The sequence below is a fragment of the Gobio gobio genome (genome assembly GCF_949357685.1).
Source record: "Gobio gobio genome assembly, chromosome: 16".
NCBI lineage: Eukaryota > Metazoa > Chordata > Actinopteri > Cypriniformes > Gobionidae > Gobio > Gobio gobio.
The window spans coordinates 18753652-18772930 of record NC_137109.1 but is presented as its reverse complement, the minus strand read 5'-3'; the positions used below and the strand labels follow the sequence as shown (position 1 = coordinate 18772930).

The 19279-nt window shown below is 37.9% G+C and overlaps 1 protein-coding gene across 1 annotated transcript in view; it reads right to left on the bottom strand.

Moving 5' to 3' along the window:
* Positions 1-18057, bottom strand: part of aff2 (AF4/FMR2 family, member 2) — a gene marked incomplete at its 3' end in the record, with an annotated part of 322371 nt that extends 304314 nt beyond the window's left edge. The window contains exon 1 of the mRNA XM_079839776.1: positions 17918-18057. Coding sequence (XP_079695902.1) covers positions 17918-17970 — 53 coding nt within the window. The 5' untranslated portion in view covers positions 17971-18057. The remainder of the gene's footprint in view (positions 1-17917) is intronic.
* Between the last annotated feature and the right edge of the window lie 1222 nt (positions 18058-19279).

Below are 19279 nucleotides of genomic sequence, written 5' to 3'. Positions count from 1 at the left end.
AGGCTCGATTTTCCTGCAAGACGAAATGTTTAAGTACTTAAGCAGTAGGCTTTAAATCAAAAGGCTTTTAAGGTCATGAGAAACATTCAAGTGTCAAGTCAAGTGTCCTTTCACTGGTAGTCTACACTCCCTTATCACCCTCAAAGCAAGATGTCCACCTCAATCGAGCATCACATTGTAAACGCACTGCTCTCCAGAACTTTCTCTCCTCCGGTGAGATTATAGTCTCAATGCATCTGTACCCCTTTGTTACTCACAGCTCTTAACAGCTCTATGAGTTTCTCACAGGGAGATAGTCTTCCATTTAAAGCATTTTGGCTTCAATTCATTTTCTTATCTCAGCTTTTCTCTCCTTCTCTGATAAAGATGTGTGTTCCTTTCTGATCTTTATCAAACAATAAAAGCCGGGGGACTTTCAGAGCACTGGAGCAGCTAGAATGACAACACTGGTAGTAGTTTTTTCAGCCACTTTAACTCGATGTGATTGAGCCACGTTTAATGGGACAAATTAGCATGTGCTGTGAAAATAGGCGAACAGTTGGATGTGAATGACGGAGCTCCGTGTGATTGTGATATTTGGCAGGCATGTCTGCTCTTTAGCAGTTCTGTAGCTCCCAATAAACAAGGTGAGATCCATTTTTACACGCTGAAGCCAAACACCGGCCGCTGTTTGTTCAGCCCTGACACTAAAGAATCTCAGCGTCAGCAACACAGACATACCTACACACCAACAAACAAATACACATGCTTTTCTCTTATGGCCACAAAAACAAAATAAAATAATAAAAAAATATATATATAATTTTTTTAAAATTAAAATAATAAATAAATAAAACCAAAAAAAATATTTAAAAAATACATTTATTGTGTCTTTCAAAGCAAAGATGTAGTAAAAAAATGTGTTTATCTAAAACAATAGAACAGAATTCCCACATTCACATCTAAATTTTGTCTGTCCAAACAGGTTACAGATTCTGTCATCATCTATCTAACCTGTATTGCTCGTAAATCATTTTACTTTCTTCCCCATTACCAGTGTTGCCAAGTCTAAGGTTCTACTTTTACACTGTTGTCGAGGGTTAGTTTTCAAATCCGTGTGTTGAAACGTCACCAAGAACTCAATATTTACACCCCAGGACACGATTTCTACCAGGGGAACCCCGCCAAAAACGAGATTGGGCTAGTTTTGAGTAGCAATTGGGTGGGTTTTGTTGAGAAAACTTGGCAACCCTGCCCATAACACAAAAAGGCTTAAAATCAAAATGTCAAAAATTGCTCTTCCATACAATGAAAACGCATGCTTACAATATAGTGGCGCAGGCATGGCGTCAAAACTCAGAAGACTAATTTGCCCATGGTTCCCTTGAGATTCTCCTGTGGGGTTTTATAATGGGGTTTTTCCAATTTATGATTAAATGAGAGCCTGTGGAAACCATAACTTGACGATAATTTGATGTTTTGTTCTACAACATATACTGCACACACCCATACTAAAAATGTCAATTTTGAAGCAGTTATGCTTCTTTTTGAAAACATATGTTACTAGACAGTTTGGGGTGCTAGTGTGTGCAGTGTACGTTTGTAGAACAAAACGTCAAAGTATTATCAATTTATGTTTACCACAGGCTTAGTTTTAAACTGAAAACCCTCATTATAAAACCCCAACCAGTGGCAAATTAGTCTTCTGAGTTTTGATGGTATCCCTGCACCACTCTATAGTGAGCAACCAATACGCCTATATAGGTCGTTTGTCACTTCCCTGAAATACGACCCATAGGAGCATTTACACAAGTTGCGCCCCTATCGACAACAGGACACTTTCATTTTAATGCTTTGTTTACTTTTATTTGCATCACATTTTGGGTTTTGCGAAGCTCAATTGATAGAGCATTGCAAAATACAACATCATGTAATCATGTGATCATGCCATCGTGGGTTTGATCCCAGGGAACGCATGTGCTCATAAAGTGTATCTGCACTTTAAATCACTGGGTAGGTTTAGGGGTGGGGTGGATGTAGTTGTTAATAAAAAAATGTTTTTGCTAAATGGAAATATGACAAATGGTGATTAAAAGTCCACACATTGCATTTAAATGAACAAGCATTTTGATTGGTGACGACAGACGTAACACAACATTATTTTTACACCAACATGACTTAAAAACTTAAATAAACAGTCCTTCCAGAAAAATGCAGCTTTTTTTGTGATTGTTGCGGGCAAAAATCCTTGATTATGCGGCACGTTTTCTTAAAAAATGCGATGGAAAATGCGGGATATTTATGCAATTTTATGCGCAAAAATTGCGGCAACTTGCAAAAACTGCGGCTTGATGAAAAAGAGAAAATAAGGACTACATCACAGAAAGTGCTGGGAATATTTAAGTTCTCATCTTGTTTTATTGAAGACCTTGATAAACACATGGCTCAAATGTACAAAACATTGAGTCAAACAAGTTCTGTAGCTTTACCAAAGGAATATGCTACAACTTCTGAAAAAATGAATAAATAACTTCCTGTTTTACAGAGGTAGCTATACAAAACAGACATTTGAATACTTCCAATGCACAAAGTGCAATCTATTAAAGGGTTAGTTAACCCAAAAATGAAAATTCTGTCATTAATGACTTCTCCTCATGTCGTTGGACACCCGTAAGACCTCCGTTCATCTTCGGAACACAAATGAAGATATTTTAGTTGAAATCCGATGGCTCAGAAAGGCCTCCATTGGCACAATGTACTTTACACTTTCAAGAGCCATAAAAGGTACTAAAGACGTCATTACAAAGTCCATCTCACTACAGTGGTTCTAGAATAACTTTATGAAGCGACGAGAATAGTTTTTGTGCTATAACCTAAATAACGACTTATATAGTGATGACCGATTTAAAAAAACAGCATCATAAAGCTTCGAAGCGTTATGAATCAGCGAGTCGATTCATGATTCGGATCGCGTGTCAAACTGCTGAAATACGTGACTTTGGCAATCCAAACCGCTGAATCGACTCACTGATCCATAACGCTTCAAAGCTTCATGATGCTGTTTTTTGAAATCGGTCAACACACCGGGAAACTGCTTTGCGCGGTCTTTTGCTGTTATTTTTGTTGGCAAATGGGAATTTGCGCGCATCATCATGGTTTCACCGATATCTATGGTTTCACCACGGGGTTTGCAGCTTTTCGATGACATTCACGTCGGGTAATTACGTCACTTCAAAACGTTCCCATGGCAATAGGGGGAAATGTATCTTGTGTGAAGTAAACAAATATTTTTCAACTTTCTGCTAATATATATGACTTTTTTGCAACGAAAATGCGGGGATTATGAAATCATGCTAGCCCCTCATATTTTGCATGCGGAAATAGGCAATTTACGAAAGTGCGGCGTATTTGAAAAAATGCGGCCCCCGCATAAATATGCGGACTTTGGCTGATTATGCATTAAATCATGCGATTGCATAATCGCGTTTTTCTGGAGGAACTGAATAAAGGTCGTAATAAGGTGCTTGAAAAATTACCTATAGAGTTTTTTGGAAGAGATTGCATGGAAGAGCAATTTTTTACATTTTGATTATAAGCTGTTTTTAAGAAAGTTCAGTTGCAATTTAGTTTGGATTGCGAAAATACATAAGTCAGGATTTTAACCTTTCCCCTTCAAATAAATTTTTTTCTTGCTTTTGCTTTAAGCATTTATTAAGAGACCTAGGGCCAGATTTACTAACAGCTTGCACCAGCTCAAACCCTCTTTTGGCATTAAAAAAAACGACGAAACATTATCACTGAAAAGGCGTGGACAGAGTTATTTTTGCGTCTGACGTTATTGCATATTAGAGCTGCAACTAACGATTATTTTTTCTGTCGACTAATCTAACGATTATTTTTTCGATTAGTCGACTAATCTAACGATTATTTTTCCAGATTAATCTTATTATTCTTTTTTACTGATTATTGTATTTCAAAGAGGGTAGTGAATTTGTATATTATTTTAACATGAAATCAATGAATGATGACAATATTAATTGTATTTCAGGAAGGGTAGTGTACATATTATGCCATTTTATAATGAAATATATGAACACAAGAAGCTTTTTAAACATTATATATAATGATACTATTCATCATAAAATGTATACAGAGTAGGCCTAATTAGGAAAAGTTGTTTACTATAGTAGTTGAGTATGATTTACTTATTGAATTGTGTCAGTAGTAAACGAAAATGCACTTGTATTTATCTGCAAAAGGTTCACATAAAGGAGCTTTCAGCATAGTGTTAATGTATAACTAGTCGTCTATTTTGAAGATACATGTGCATAAACAACGACTAAAGCTGCCAGAAGTTTTTGCCCAAACTTCAAAGACACATTTAAATGATTAAAACTAGAGGCATATCTTAACTGTAATGTTACTTTAATCATGTAAACTACCTATATACAGCAAGTTATTATGCATATGTGTTTGGGACAGAGCGGAACCAGGTCGCATATACAGGAGATATATGCAGCCCATAATAAATAAAAGCACGAGACGTACTGGGGTCGGAGAAGAACCCCGGAAAATGTGACCGTCTGTTGCAATTCACGCGCCACGGTTCAGCTGCGCGAGAGAACACTGGAAGGGTTGCCAGGTTTACACAACAAAACCCACCCATTCGTTACTCAAAACTAGCCCAAAACAAGCCCAATCGCGTTTCGGGGAGGTTCTCTGGTAAACATCGCGTTCGGGGGGTTAAATATGTGTGTTTTTTTGCTTCAACCCGCGGACATGAGACACAGCCCGCGGCAACAGTGTAGAAGTAGCCCAATTCCGCGGAAAAAAGCGGACTTGGCAACACTGACTGCAGTGTGAAAGCTCCCGCTCTCCACGCGCACAGCTTCAGCTCTGCCACCGCGCTCAGTGTGAAACCGGCGTTACAGAGCGAACAAAGCACAGTTTTATTCGGCTTCTGTTTAAAGTTCTCCCACACTTTTGAATGTCGCGGTCTGGCTTTATATGATAAATGATCATTTTCACTATGCCCGGGAGCACAAATCGCCATTATTCTAGATCTTCTGTTCCATTCTAGAACGTAAATAATGTGCCGCCGACGCGTCGACGCATTTCACGCACGCCGACGTATTTTCGTAGTCGACGTCATCGACGACGTCGACGCGTCGTTGCAGCCCTATTGCATATGCATTTGTATAGTTTCCCTTTCAGACGCAAACATTTTGGGAGAAGAGTATTTACATGAATCACACAAGGTGATTTACTAAGGTTTAAGCTAGTCAATGTACTGGTATTTGCAGCATTATTTGCTGTCCAAAAAAAGCTTGTCTTAAACCAGATACTAACTGGTAGATTGCGCTGGTCATTATGGAAATAATCAGGATTTAAAGGGGTACTTCAGCGCTGGGAAGATGAATGCGTATTTAAACTGGGTCATTTATGTGGTAGAAATGTGAAATTATTTTTGAATTTGGTGCCTTCTAGACTGAGAAAAGACAGAAAATGTATTTTTGTCTCATGTGGATGAAAGACAACCACTCCCAGAATGCACTTGTTTCACTGCCCTACGAGGCCACTCCCAAAGCCACGGCTACTGGTTATCACTTGCCCACCGCGGCACCGCCCCACCGTCATTTTGATTTTCATAGTAATAAAATAATTTTGTTCAGTTAGAGAATAGACACTACAAATAAAAACTGAACGTGTCTTTTCAATAAAGTGTGAGTGAGCCGAACGAAAGTCACGTCACAGATGCAGCAGGAGTCAGATTTCATTCATCACGAGAGCGAAGAACTGAGCAGAGCTGAGGTAAGCGCGGCAGTCATTCACAGCCCGTGTCCAGTCTGGCGCATTTTCAGATCATGCCTATGGAAGCTTAACTTTCATAGGAATTAATTGAAAATTTTAAACACTCACTTTATGAATGCCAGAGCCTTGCGGTCGTGCGCATTTACATTCTGTGAGTGAGATCCCACCCCTATGGGTGGGTTGAAAACATGCGAAACTAGCTCCTACTACTGGCTGTAGTCTCTAGAATCTGGCCCAAAAATCCAAAATGACGATGTTTGCGTCATCGGAGGATTTTTTCCAGAAATAAAATGCATAATTCTCTCATCTCAGGGGGACATGAGGGGGGAAAGTACCATAATTTGAATGTACTACCGGGTTTCTACTGATACAAAGCTTAATGCTAATTGCTGAAGTAACACTTTAAGGAAACCGATATGTAAAAACAACAAAAAGCGCTGTCCTAGAATACAGCAACACATCTCATGAATCAGATTTGTGCATTGGCACTGAACAAGAATATTATCTGAATAATATTCAAACTAGCTTTGTCATAGTCCTAAGGCAAAATGCCCACACAAACAACAATGCTTGATTATGCAACTGGAAATTCACATAAAGTCAAGCATCCAGCACATATCAGTGTGAATCCTGACGGGAGGGTCGTACATGACACACCATGAGCCACGGTGTTCGATTTTCAGGAATTAATTAAGCTTTGTTATCTCCCAATCTGCACGACCGAGAACACGAGAAATAAGCATGAGCATTCCTCTCACTTCCTGAAAGAAGAAACATACAAATATTGCTCAATCGAGGCATCCATTAATATTAGGGCTCTAAAAAGAATTTGCAATTTCCTTTGGCTTAGACCAAGCCAACAGCAAAAGGTCAGTCTAAAAGACAAACTGATTCATCTCTCAGAAAGAAATGAGACGCTCTAACAGATGCCTGCGTGCCTGTATTGAATCATCATATTTGTCATAGAGTGATTTCAATGGAAGCAGTGACCTTTGGGGTAGTGGAGTAAATTGCTTCGTGGCATAAAGGTAAGCTGGAAGCTTGAAGCATGAAGCTTGATTAACCTAAAGATCTTTAGACGGAATCCAACCAATCGGGCAGCAACGGAAGTCTGCCGACAAATAGAAATCAAGAAAGACATTCATTACGGATCTGCTGTTGTGGATTCATTGCACACATGATTCATTTGATGTGAACGTGGCAACTTTGATGTCCTTTTGAACAGTAGTGTTCATATTTAAAATGTAGTCTTATTCGTGTAGAACAAAACTATATATTGATGACTCATCCAGCACTTATGTATCCAAATTAATGTTGGCTATAGAATTTGTTTGGCTATAGAATGTCTTTGATTTCTAGTCAAAAATGCACTCATGGAGGTTTTATAAATGTGCACCTTTAAATTGCTTTATTAATTAACCATTAATTAAGTAACTGCATTTTTCATCAATGACTAAATTAATATTTGACATACAGCCTTGTTTGTTTGTTTATTCACCATTGATGTTTGAGTCAAAACAATCTTGGCACGCACTGCATTGATGCTGTCCAAATGAAATGGTCAAGGCTAATTGAAGCAGATATTTAAAGCATTTTGAATTCACAGGGCCATTACCACGGCCCTTATTGGCTCTACTGTAATTAGTGCTCAGTTAATAACTTATCTAGAGCCGTACAGCCATCCAGAGACTTGGCTGAGAGACCCTAAGAGGGTCCGTCCTACAGCAGTTCCACTTAGACAGCCTTTCGACATTGGTCCTCGTGCCACTCGAACTATTCTGTGTAAGGCATTGCGATGTATGAACACTGGGAACTAAGGTAATTAGCACCTTTTGGTCCGTTTGGATTCATTTTATTCTTAAATTTGGTTTGAAATGGGTTATTTGATAATGATTTCAACAAGGTAAACAATGAAAATAAAATAGTTTGACTGGTCACCCAGAACACCCAAGCAACAGCAAAGAAAAAGGGCTAAAAGCAACCAGAACACCTTAGCAAACGCATAGCAACATCCCGACAAGAGGAGAGTTTTGAACAGGAAAAACAACACTCTTCCAGAATGAGGAAGACACACACAAAATGTATAACAAAAAGGTTATTATTGTTGGTTAGTATTCATCAAGTTTATCTCTGCCCATAAATCTGTGGTTATATCAGCAGAAAAGTCATTTCAGTAATTTCATGTATTATTTATTATTATAATTCATGATTTGGGAAAATCTAATTGCAATTTTTTGTGATTGCAATTTAAAATGTTTTAAAAACAACTGACCAAACAATTTGTGATTATTATACATCAATGTGACAATAATAATAATAATAATAACACATCTTATTATTATTAATAATTATTTTTATTTTTATTATTATTACTGTTGTTGTTAAAAAACAAAAAAGTAAATATGACTAATATTTCATGGTAAAATAAAAAAATAGTATTAAAAAATAAATGAATAAATAAATAGTCATAATAATATTAATAATAATAATAATAATAATAACAATGATAATAATATAGTTTTTTATTATTATTATTATTATTATTATTATTTATTGTTGTTTGGTTACTAAATAAAATATTTTAAAAATAGGAAATGTTACTGTAATATTGCACAGCGAAATAAAAAATAATAAATACATTTTACAGTACAAATGTAAAAATACAATACTAATATTTATGGCTGTCAAATGAAAAACCATAGATTTTATTTTAGAGGAAAACCAGAGGGAGCCCACATATATTTATTTCATTAAATCACAGTCTTTGGGATTTATTAACTGTACTAAGACTTTTTTCACAATTATAATAAATAATCATCATTAATTATTCATTATTTTTCCATACAATCTGCATAAGACCAGTGACATTTACGGAAAAAAGTCAATAGAGTTCAGACTGGTTTCTTCATCCCCTTGTATGTGCTGCGCTCAACGTCATATTCGTGAATCGTGTCCGGAGCTCTTTAGCTTTGGAACTACTCAAATTTGCATTTCTACCGACTGTCGTCCCATAAGAGGAACTCGTTAATTGTGTGCCGAACACGAGGCCAGAAGGGTGCCAACCCATCACCTTTCGTCTCTCCCATATAACCTGACTGCCGTGCCAACCTTGCTGCTTTATCATGCCGCAGCATTTGGCTTTCTTTTTGCAGGTGGCAAAATGAGACCACGGGCACTGTGCTTGGCAGACTTCTCTCACTAACGGCATGCCAACTGCCGAGCCTCCTCGCTTGTGTGGTGGCCGCAGAGATGTGCCGGGCACAGCCTGGCTTGGCTGCCTTTTCAAGCCGGGCACAAATGAGATTGGCACCGAGCGCAGCTCCTTGAGCGAGCCGTGTGATATATAGTCCCCAGCTGTGGTCAAGGTGGAAGCGGGAAGGCGAGGGAAGCTGGGAAATGTGGTAGATCTGTGCCACGACCATGGAGAATGTTCAATCCCTGTGACTAAACAGCATGGGAGCAAAGAGAAACGACACACAATGTGCCACAAAGTGGACACGACACACACACACACCACAATAAACCAAGAAAAAGTGTTGTTTCACAGCATAACAGAACATTTTGTTTGTCACACTCTGCGTGCCCTACTTTCTGAACTTAACTAAATAAATGGTTCATTATGGAGGAGAGAACTTGGCTTGGCAATGCAAATTGTCTTTTTTTGTTTGCTACCATTTATTTTCTCATAGTTTGTATTGAATTTCACTGGTTTTGAGAATTCAGCCAACATCTAGAAAGTGCGTGAAAAGGATTTACTGCGTCATCCAATTCCAGCAATAAACCATTTTAATACTAATAATAATAATAATAAATGTTATAACAGTGGACAAGATGTTATAACATCTTGCAAACACATATCTACATATGTAGATTACTGGTAAAAAAATACATCATGCAGATGCACTGATGATGTGTCCTTGGGTCATTGGTTGTTTCGGGTCTCTCAAAATCAGACACCCTCGCCCAGGCGGAGTTGATCAGACCCCGGCCTGTGTCCCAGCAGCATTTGTCCACGGTTCTGCCCTCTTAATCCAAAGCCACCTAGTGGCTTTCTCTGCAGCTTCAGTTGCGGATCTGATCGCCTTCCTCTTTGCCTCCCTGGTAATGCCTAATAGTGTGAACACTTTACAGAGTGATCGCCCTGCAAATCCTCTGCAGCCCACCTCCAGAGGCTCACGACGTGTTCTACGGGATCCCTAGTACACCTCCTTAGCAGCTGGCCATAAGCCCTTGGAGATGGGCGCTATCGCTGGCGCCATGACCAGATGCTTAAGGCAGTTGCTGAGAGCATAGCCACAGCCATTAATTCCATCAAGAGCCACCACAAACAAATGACCATCGAGTTTCTCAGAGCTGGAGAGAAGGTCCACCCACAACCAAGAGCAAAGTCTGGGCTCCTCACTAGCGCCAATGACTGGCAACTGGAGGTGGATCTGGGCAAACAGCTGAAGATCCCAACCAGGATAATATCTATGCAGCTTCATCCAGACATGATCATTTTCTCAGATTACTCAGGATAATAAGTTCAGCATATATTTTAAAAAGAAACACGTTTTTGCTGCAGATCCATCAAGTGAGCCACCCAAATTAAGTACAAAACATGTAAAAAAAAAACATGATTTATTAAAAATTGTTACACTGGATTAATTTTTATCTGTATAGTTTTGTCCACTATGACATTGCCAGAAAGAGTTTGTCATTGTTTATCTTGTAGGCATTGATACAGTATCTCATACTTCTGATTAAAGGATGTACTAAATGCCCCGAGACGTTGAACTTGAGGGTCAAGGGTCCGTCAGTCTTACTTTTCAGTATCAAATTAGACCAATCAACATTTTTATGTAACTGACTCAAAAAAGTTATGAAAAAATGTGATGACTAAATTGTTAGAGTAGTCTTAGCGGTTTATGCAACCAGCCCTGTGTCATTTGCAAGACAATGGTCAAACGTGTCCTTCTAGCACGGGTTCACAAAGCAAAACAATGGAACATTAGGGCAGTGAAATGGAGAAAAGCGTTCTGTGTGAGTGTCCCATGAGTAATATTAATTAACTACATGTGCTTACTATAGGGTTAATGCTAGGTTTAGGGGTTAGTTGTGTATTTATCAGGGCTGTCAAGCAATTACAATTTTTTATCTAATTAATTACACAATGTGGTGATTAGTAAATCAAATTAATTGCAAATGAATAGCACATTAGATTTTGCTAAGAAATTACCCCCTAAAGATCAATGAAAATAATTTACAATAATTACAAAAAGTAGCTTTAGAAAAAAGTATTTTATTTGATTCAACAGCCATGAGGGTGAGTAAATGATGACAATTTTTAAACTATACCTTTAATAGGTTTTTTATTAATATGCAAAAAAACTAATCCAGACGGATCCGGCGTTTTAGGAGCCTGAAACCGGTATTTTTTTAAACCGGGTCCCAGAGTGGATCAATTTGAAACCGGCACACTTGAGTTTTCGTGTGTACAGCCAATCCGTATATTTTGTGAAACGGTGATGTCATCACACCACGTCCCACGCGGTAAAGACTTTTTTAATATCTGTATTTGCATTAATGAAAGGGTAGGTGTAGGCATTAATAAAACACAATCTGGTAAGTAGCATATTTATTTATTGTTATTTTATTGTGAGATTTTGCCTCACTTCCGACCGTTGCTGTACCCCTTCTAGCCACAACTCTTCTTCTCCGTTTTTAGTGTATCTCTGTGGCAGAATTACAGCACCACATACTGGCCTGGCATGTATACTACATTTTGAGTCGGTTTCAGTGGTTTCGTGTATACGCAGATATTTCTTGAGACGGGGGAAAAAAAAGATTGGATAGGGAAAGCTCTGCCTTGGTGTGAATGTGGCCTAAATTAGTAAATCATTCATTCATCAGATTCGCTCAAGCGGCAATGAAGTAATTGGCTGAATCCAAAATCTCGTACTTCCCTTCTATATAGCAGGTGAAAAACGGTGTGTGACACAAGACATATGTCTGAATTGTAATGGACATTTTGAACATAACAAACTATATCAAACCATATAAGGCGTTTTTTATTATATTAAGCGTAAATAAGATGTTTTTGTTAAATATCAGGGGAATTCTAGTTTTCTGTAGTAAACACATTTTTGTTTGATAAACTTTTATACTTTTCTTAATAGAAGCGTGTTCGTTGTCTGTAGCCTTGAACAAGTTCTTGGAAAGTTGTGTGTTTCACTCAAGGTGTGACAGCTGCAGATAACACCAACTAAGGAGTTTGTTATTGTGTTTTTGTTTTATTGGCCCTCACCCATTGAAATGACTGTATAAAAGAATGAGTGAGGGGCTTTGGTTTTTGTCTTTCCTGACCTGTATGTCTGAATTGCCCTTCTTGGAAAGAATAAAAATGGTGTTCTTTATAACGTCGGACACATAATGGTAATTAATAAAAAATACTTTTGCTTGACTACGTTATTTAACAGCTAATAATGTGTTGCTAATGTTACACAAACCATGTTCCTGTTTGCCTCCAGTATCAGTATCTGTCTTTAGAAACACTTTGAACATCATAGAACGTTAGTGGAGAAAGGCATATAGTTCACCATAACATCGTGATATAATCATAATACACTATAATCATAATACACCTGCTATATTGCTAAATCTGCTAAACTGACTCCATCTGTTTCAGAGAATAGACAAAGAAACACAGAATATTTGTTTTCGATTTGGTTTACATTGTTTAAAACCTGACATTTCAGCGTTTCTTTAGACATATGTCTCATATTTGTGAGACAGCTAGAGGTCCTTTTCTGAAGACTATCTGAATGAACGTCTTTGACAGAGAGGCTGCAGATCGCGCATCATGTGTGTTTTCTTTGTTTTGCAAAAAGCTAAACATTTTGTTTTTATTGTGACTGTACACACAAAAAAATAGAAACTTAACAGATTATAATGATGTATAACACTTGCCTGAATGAAAAACGACAGAGTTATTTGAGTCTCTTTGGCACTGATAAGAAAAAAAGCAACCCAATCACGCCGGCGCCACGGCCGACTCGAGAGGGTTAATGATATGCTAAAACTCACCCCCTCGTGACATGATTGGTTACAAGGTAGTTTGCGATGTCAGAAACACCAGCGATTTCAAACCGCATTTTTGAGACTATCTTTGGTTCACTGTGGTTTTGGATCATTATTGCAGTGATCATTATGTTTCTATTATGTTATATTTTTGGCAACAGTTCTTCTAACCCTAATTGATGGCGTGTGTAGCTTTTCATTTCTTAAACAGCCATGAATGAAGACACATCGTGGCCATATTCCAGGATGACAATGTCAAGATTCATCAGGCTCAAAAGAATGGTTGGGAGCGAGCATGAAGAATCATTTTCTCACATGAATTGGCACATCTGAGTCCAGACCTTACTGTAAATCCATTGAAAGTCTTTGGGATGTGCTGGAGGCAACTTTACAGAGTGCTGGACTCTTGCATTGGCAATACAAGATCTGGACCAAATATTGATGCACCTCTTGATTAAAATAAATGTTATGATGTTATTTCCACTAAGAGGTGCATCAATTTTTTTTGCCCATGATGTGTCTTCCTACATGGTTATTAAAGAAATGAAAAGCTACACACTCCATCAATTAGGGTTAGAAGAACTGTTGCCAAACATATAATGTGCTAGAAACATAAAAATCACTGCAATAATGATCCAATCGTTGACTCTTAGGGCGTTTTCACACCTGAAAGTCCGCACCAAGGTCCGAACCGAAGTTCATGTTTTGATACTTTTTATATATTCGGTTAGTTTTGGTTTGGTTTCACATTGCAATTATGTGAGCGGACTAAAGAACTTTACATGACGCACTTGCGTCCACTCGTCATCATCTATGTGGGCTGCATCTGGACATTGATTGGTTTGTAAACGGACGTGCGTCTGATGTCAGCGTCTTTGACAAGTTGAATGAACGGACGCATATCGTTGCCACTATTGAACAGTGCGCATTGCTTGACTATTTTTTTATTCGTTACGTTTAAAAAATGTCATTTCAAGCTTTATATACACATATTTATCATGTTTGTGAGGCAAGTAGCCTACTGAGTTTCGGTTTATTTGAGACGCGCTCCAGTTCATGTGCAAAGCATGTGATCGCTCCCGTGATTATTGCTATAGACTATTTGCTTCTTATTTATTAAATCCAGGCAATTATCTGATTAAACGTTGATTAAAATTAAGATACAATTTATACAGAACGAAATTCCCATTAAAGAAATGCTTTCTAAGCAAAATCATACAAAATTTCGTTCAAAATTATTTCTGACTTTCTGTCTACTGACATATTGCGCATATTTTCGCTTTTCATAATCAATGTAGCCTAGATTGAATTTAAAAATAACGTTATAATATTTAAACATAAACAGGAACTTCCTGTAAATGGTCTGAAAGTCCGAACCATACAGAAAATGCTTTCACACTAGAAACGAACCGAACCTTTGTTCAGTTTGATCCGGACCGAGACTACCTCTTTTCGTCGGACCAAATTTCGTCTGTTTGGTCCGGACCGTGGTACGGGGGAGGTTTCACACTTGCAATTTTGATTCAGACCAAACTGAAAAGTCCGAAAATCCGGACCAAACAAGGTAGGTGTGAAAACACCCTTAAGCATTTGTCTATTTAAATCCAAACAGCAACTTTTTTTTTTTTTTTGGCCCGGGCAGTGAATAAACAACATTAAACACAATTTTAACCACAGGGGGACTTTAACTATATCACATGGTCTAAATATGAGACAAAAGCTCATACGGTGGCATTTTTTTAATCATTTTAATGCATTATTTTTCCCATAACAAATTAATTAACGTGTTAAATCGACAGCCGAATTAATGATATATAATTTACTGTTATTACTATAGTATGTGTAACATGTAACAAGGAAACTGTAAAATAAAGTGTTACCCACTTACTTCCTTGCAAGCAATTCCAGTTGCACTTTATTTTTACGGTACGTGCACTTACATTGTACTCACAGTGTACTTATTAAGAAAGTATGTGAACAATATAAGGTAACAACATGGTTTAAGATTAGGTTTAGGGGTAGGTTCAGAGTTAGTACCTAATTATTATCCAGTTATTAATTACTACAATAAGTATATAGTATGTACATCCTACCGCAATTCCTTTAATAAAATGCAAATCTAGTTTAATCTTCATCAGCTTAAATGGTGATAAACACTTTGTTCAGTGTGAGCTCCTAGTAAAAAAAATGTATAAAAAATAAACATTTAATGCTTTTCTGAATATTGATAGTGACAATGCAAAGCGTTCTCCATACACAAAACCAATCCATGGAGTCTGCAATTCTGTTAACTTATCATTCAGCAATAGTACAAGGCTTTGCACATTTTAACACACGGGATATAAAAATGAGTTACTGGGACAGAAATCCCTGCTGAGAAAGGGCAAGTGACAAGGAAAAAAAGGCACAACTGAGTCATTGAATAATCCCTCCTGGTGCTACTCTCAAGACGGCCATAAAGAGCCGCCAAATGAAAAGAAAGTCACAATAAATGGCTGCACCTAATTACGAGGTCTTCTATTACCACTAAAGGTGCAAACCTATAAAATATAGGCATATAAAGTCTAATTAACCATAGCTCTGGTCCTCTAATCCAAATGCATTGGTTATGACAAATACTTAACTCATTCTCTCATAATACAAAATGATTTACCAATGCACCACACACAGAGAGAGGAGCAATTGTTTTCATAAAATATTCGAAAAACGCACTTCAAAGCCATTTGACTCTGTTAAAATGAAGAGCCAACATAATTGTGGCAGCCATTCATGTCACGGCTGTGTCAGCACGGAAAAGCATGTCCCAATCCCCACCGCCTCAGTGGCTCCCATGCTTAACCTTTGTCTACAAATAAGGCACTGCTCTCCATCGAACTCATTTTGCACCTCACTGAATTTTGCACCACCTAATCTGACTTGATTACATCCAACTCGTGTCCAAGCTCAAAACAACATATGGGAGATCAGATTCAAATCAATACGATTGCTGAAGTACAGCCCAGGGCCATCAGATAAGGGATGCACATAGACAATGAATTATGAGTGCATTATTATTGTATGCTTGCTTCTGAAACATGGATTTATCACTAGAAAACACAGAACAAGTATTTATTTAGCCAAATCTACATTTCAAATGCCTTTTTGGTTGGTCGACAGTCTATGTACAGCAGTAGAAAATAGTGATACACTGCCTTTAAACCCCAGACCATGCAAACTTATCACACAAGAATGGCTTTTTAAATACCCTCATAAATATTCACAGACTTAATGGGTAGCTCAGGGTTATGAATGTGGCAACAAGAGACAAAATTGCCACCACCGCAGAAGTAATAAGCAACTAGCCCGTAGCTGTTCCTGAGAGAGAATAGTTTTAATATCAGCACGCCGCCTATAAAAATAACCTTTAACCTTAAGTTTTCTTATATATATTTTAGTATAGAAAATAAAGTGATTTGAAACTCCTTATGAAACAATAGACGGTTTAAGCCAACAAGCACATTGTGCCATCACTCAATTCAAAAAAGGATCCATAAGTCCCTAGACGAAATACTGGCATATTACAGCATTTGAATGTCGGTCTAATGGATCATAATGTTCTCATTAAAATTTTCACAGATGTAACCAAAATTTGTGTCAGTCCTTTTTAAAAACAATTAAAGAACTAAATGACCATAAAGGGACAAAGCAAGACCAAATATAGCAGCAAAAACATTGCTCCCTGAACACGGCAACTCAAATATAATATATTTTACATATTCTACAAATCATATTGCTGCTGATAAAAGCTCAACGATCCCCGGGACAGCGAGTAAAAAACAAAAGAAAGACGGTAAAACAGGCATAAGGTGTTGAAAATGTGAAGCAACTGAAAAATCAGCTCAACAAAGGAAAAAAAGACTTGTGTCATCCTAGACAAAAGCAACCAACCAAACCAACATACATATGTTCATGTCAATTTGTCAATATAGGTCAAGTGATAAAAGCTCAAATGCATCAAGAGGTTTTATTGTTATAGGTGTTTTCATTTTCTCTGCTATATTGCTTTGTATGGATTCATATCTGCACTCCACGGGTTCCTGTGCTCTGCCACATGGTGGGGATATAGAGATTGTTCAAAAATCAGCAAAGATTTAAGACAAAGAATTATGTTGAAATCATATTGTTGTGGTGGATAAAAGTGCATGAAGACATGAATGGCATATAGCCCTGACCAGCTGGGGGCGCTATGGCTGATTGCCCACATTAACAACGATGATTAAATATGCCAAACCAATATGAAATACCTCTGTTTGCATTATAAAGTTATGGATAAAAAACAAATGAATCCAAGCGGACACATTACTAGGGAAGGTTGATAGCAAATTGCATTTATATCAGGATCTCTTACACTTCTGCACACAATAATGCATATTGAATTGGCCTGAGAATTTTATGAGTGATTGTTTTTATAAGCAATAATAAATGCAAATGTCTGTACAGTGACACTGCACACAACTGTGTCCATGTAATATAGTAAATAACAGTAGTACTAAACAACTGTAATCACATTTATATTACTCATTACTTCCAATGTAATTACTCAAACGTGAACACTAATATAAAGTGTTTGACTTATACAGGACTTTTGACTCATAATAATCTCCTTCAGTTTAAAGTAACAGGAAGAAGTGTTTCTTTTATGTAGTTTCAATGCATTGAAATACTCTCAATTCCTCAATACGGCGCTTCTGTAATTAAAGTTTATCCCAATTATAAAGCCATCTATACAAACACAAGAGCAGTCACATCGCCGGAGACAGCAGAAGTCAGCACTAGCGAGCTGCCTACCAAGACAGCGTTTTTGGACATCATGGGCGCTTTGCGAATGCGCGTTCCGAACGCGTCTATGATGCCCAAACGCGCTGTCAAGGTAGGTTGCTCACCAGGGTTTGAGACACAGCCGCTATCATGCGTCATAATGGGTTTCACTCGTATTTCGGAATGTGACCACGTCAGATCGGAGCGCATGACAAAGACATTTCATTCAATAAACTGCATGAGCATAAACACATAAAGCCCGCGGACGTACCACTGTTGTTCCAGCTCCCAGTCCCTGAAGAAGTCAAACTCGAATAGGTCCATGGTCGCTATGTTTCAGTGAGGTGCCGGTGGCCTCATATGCAGGAACTCTGTCCGTCTCCCTCACTGACGCGCGGCGCAGCTCGCACTGCCGCTGCCTCTCTCCGCTCAGCGACACGCAGCCCTGCGGAAGGCGGAGTCAGGGCTCGCTGGAGGCGGTCACTCATTCTGAAAAGACCGGCGCAACACTTTGAACCAGAGCAGCTCCACCTGTGTCCAGCATGCATCACCTGTGAACACGCTTTAATAATGCAAGTTAAAACTCATTCGTTCAACAAAATTGTTTTAGCATTCAAATTTATATAGCCTTTCAATACTAAATTGATACATATTTAGTTATTTTTCCTTGTGCTGTCCAGAAGTTATAAAATGCATATAGCTTGTTCTGAGCCATATGTATTAGTTGTTATTTTTTATCATAATACAAACAACAATCCAATAAATACATCAACACTAATAGTGTGCATTGTTCAATAATGTAAAATGGTTGAAGTGGAGAAATAATACATATTTGCTACTATATAATATTGTTACGTTTACCTAAAATATATTTTTGTTAACCGCAAACATATTTAAATGTTATTACAATATTTTTTTTTTAAAGTCGAAAATTACAACTGAATAATGACCGCATCAAGCTAATTACATTTACAGTGTACAAAAGTCTTCAAAATAAAGGAATTATCTTGCTGACCCAGATTTGACTTGAATTATTTTTTATGTTTTGATTATTGCTAATATGCAGGATTATACAGTGATAAATATCAGTAAAGATAGGGCACAATGTGCTGTATTAATTAATAGATATTTATTTTTGACAGGTGTTTTACCTGTATTTTGAATTTTACACTGCCTTAGAGTTAAAGGATGTCTGTAAAATTAATGGATAATGTCAAGTCAAGTCAGTTCTCCTCTGGCCAACGAACGAACAGTGTACGATTATGATTCAAGGCAGGCCGCATTACAGGTCAGAAGTCAGATTGGATCGGAGCATTCAGAATATTTATCCAGCTCCATCTGGTTGAAGATTGGAGTCGTCACGCCGTAGAGACGGGTTTGTTGAGGATCAGTGCCACTGGCTGTTGTGTTGATAAGGCCTTCACAGGGGAGAGTCTTGTTGACATAAATCTCCATTGACATTTCAGGGATGCGTTGTGGTCGTGTCTAGGCCCAGGTCCACCATCAGATCTGGATACGGACTGGATCTGGCTGACTACATCATGCGTTTTGGTCGTGTCTAGGCCCAGGTCCACCATCTGATCTGAATACGGCCTGGATCTGGCTGACTACATCATGCGTCTAGGTCCAGGCC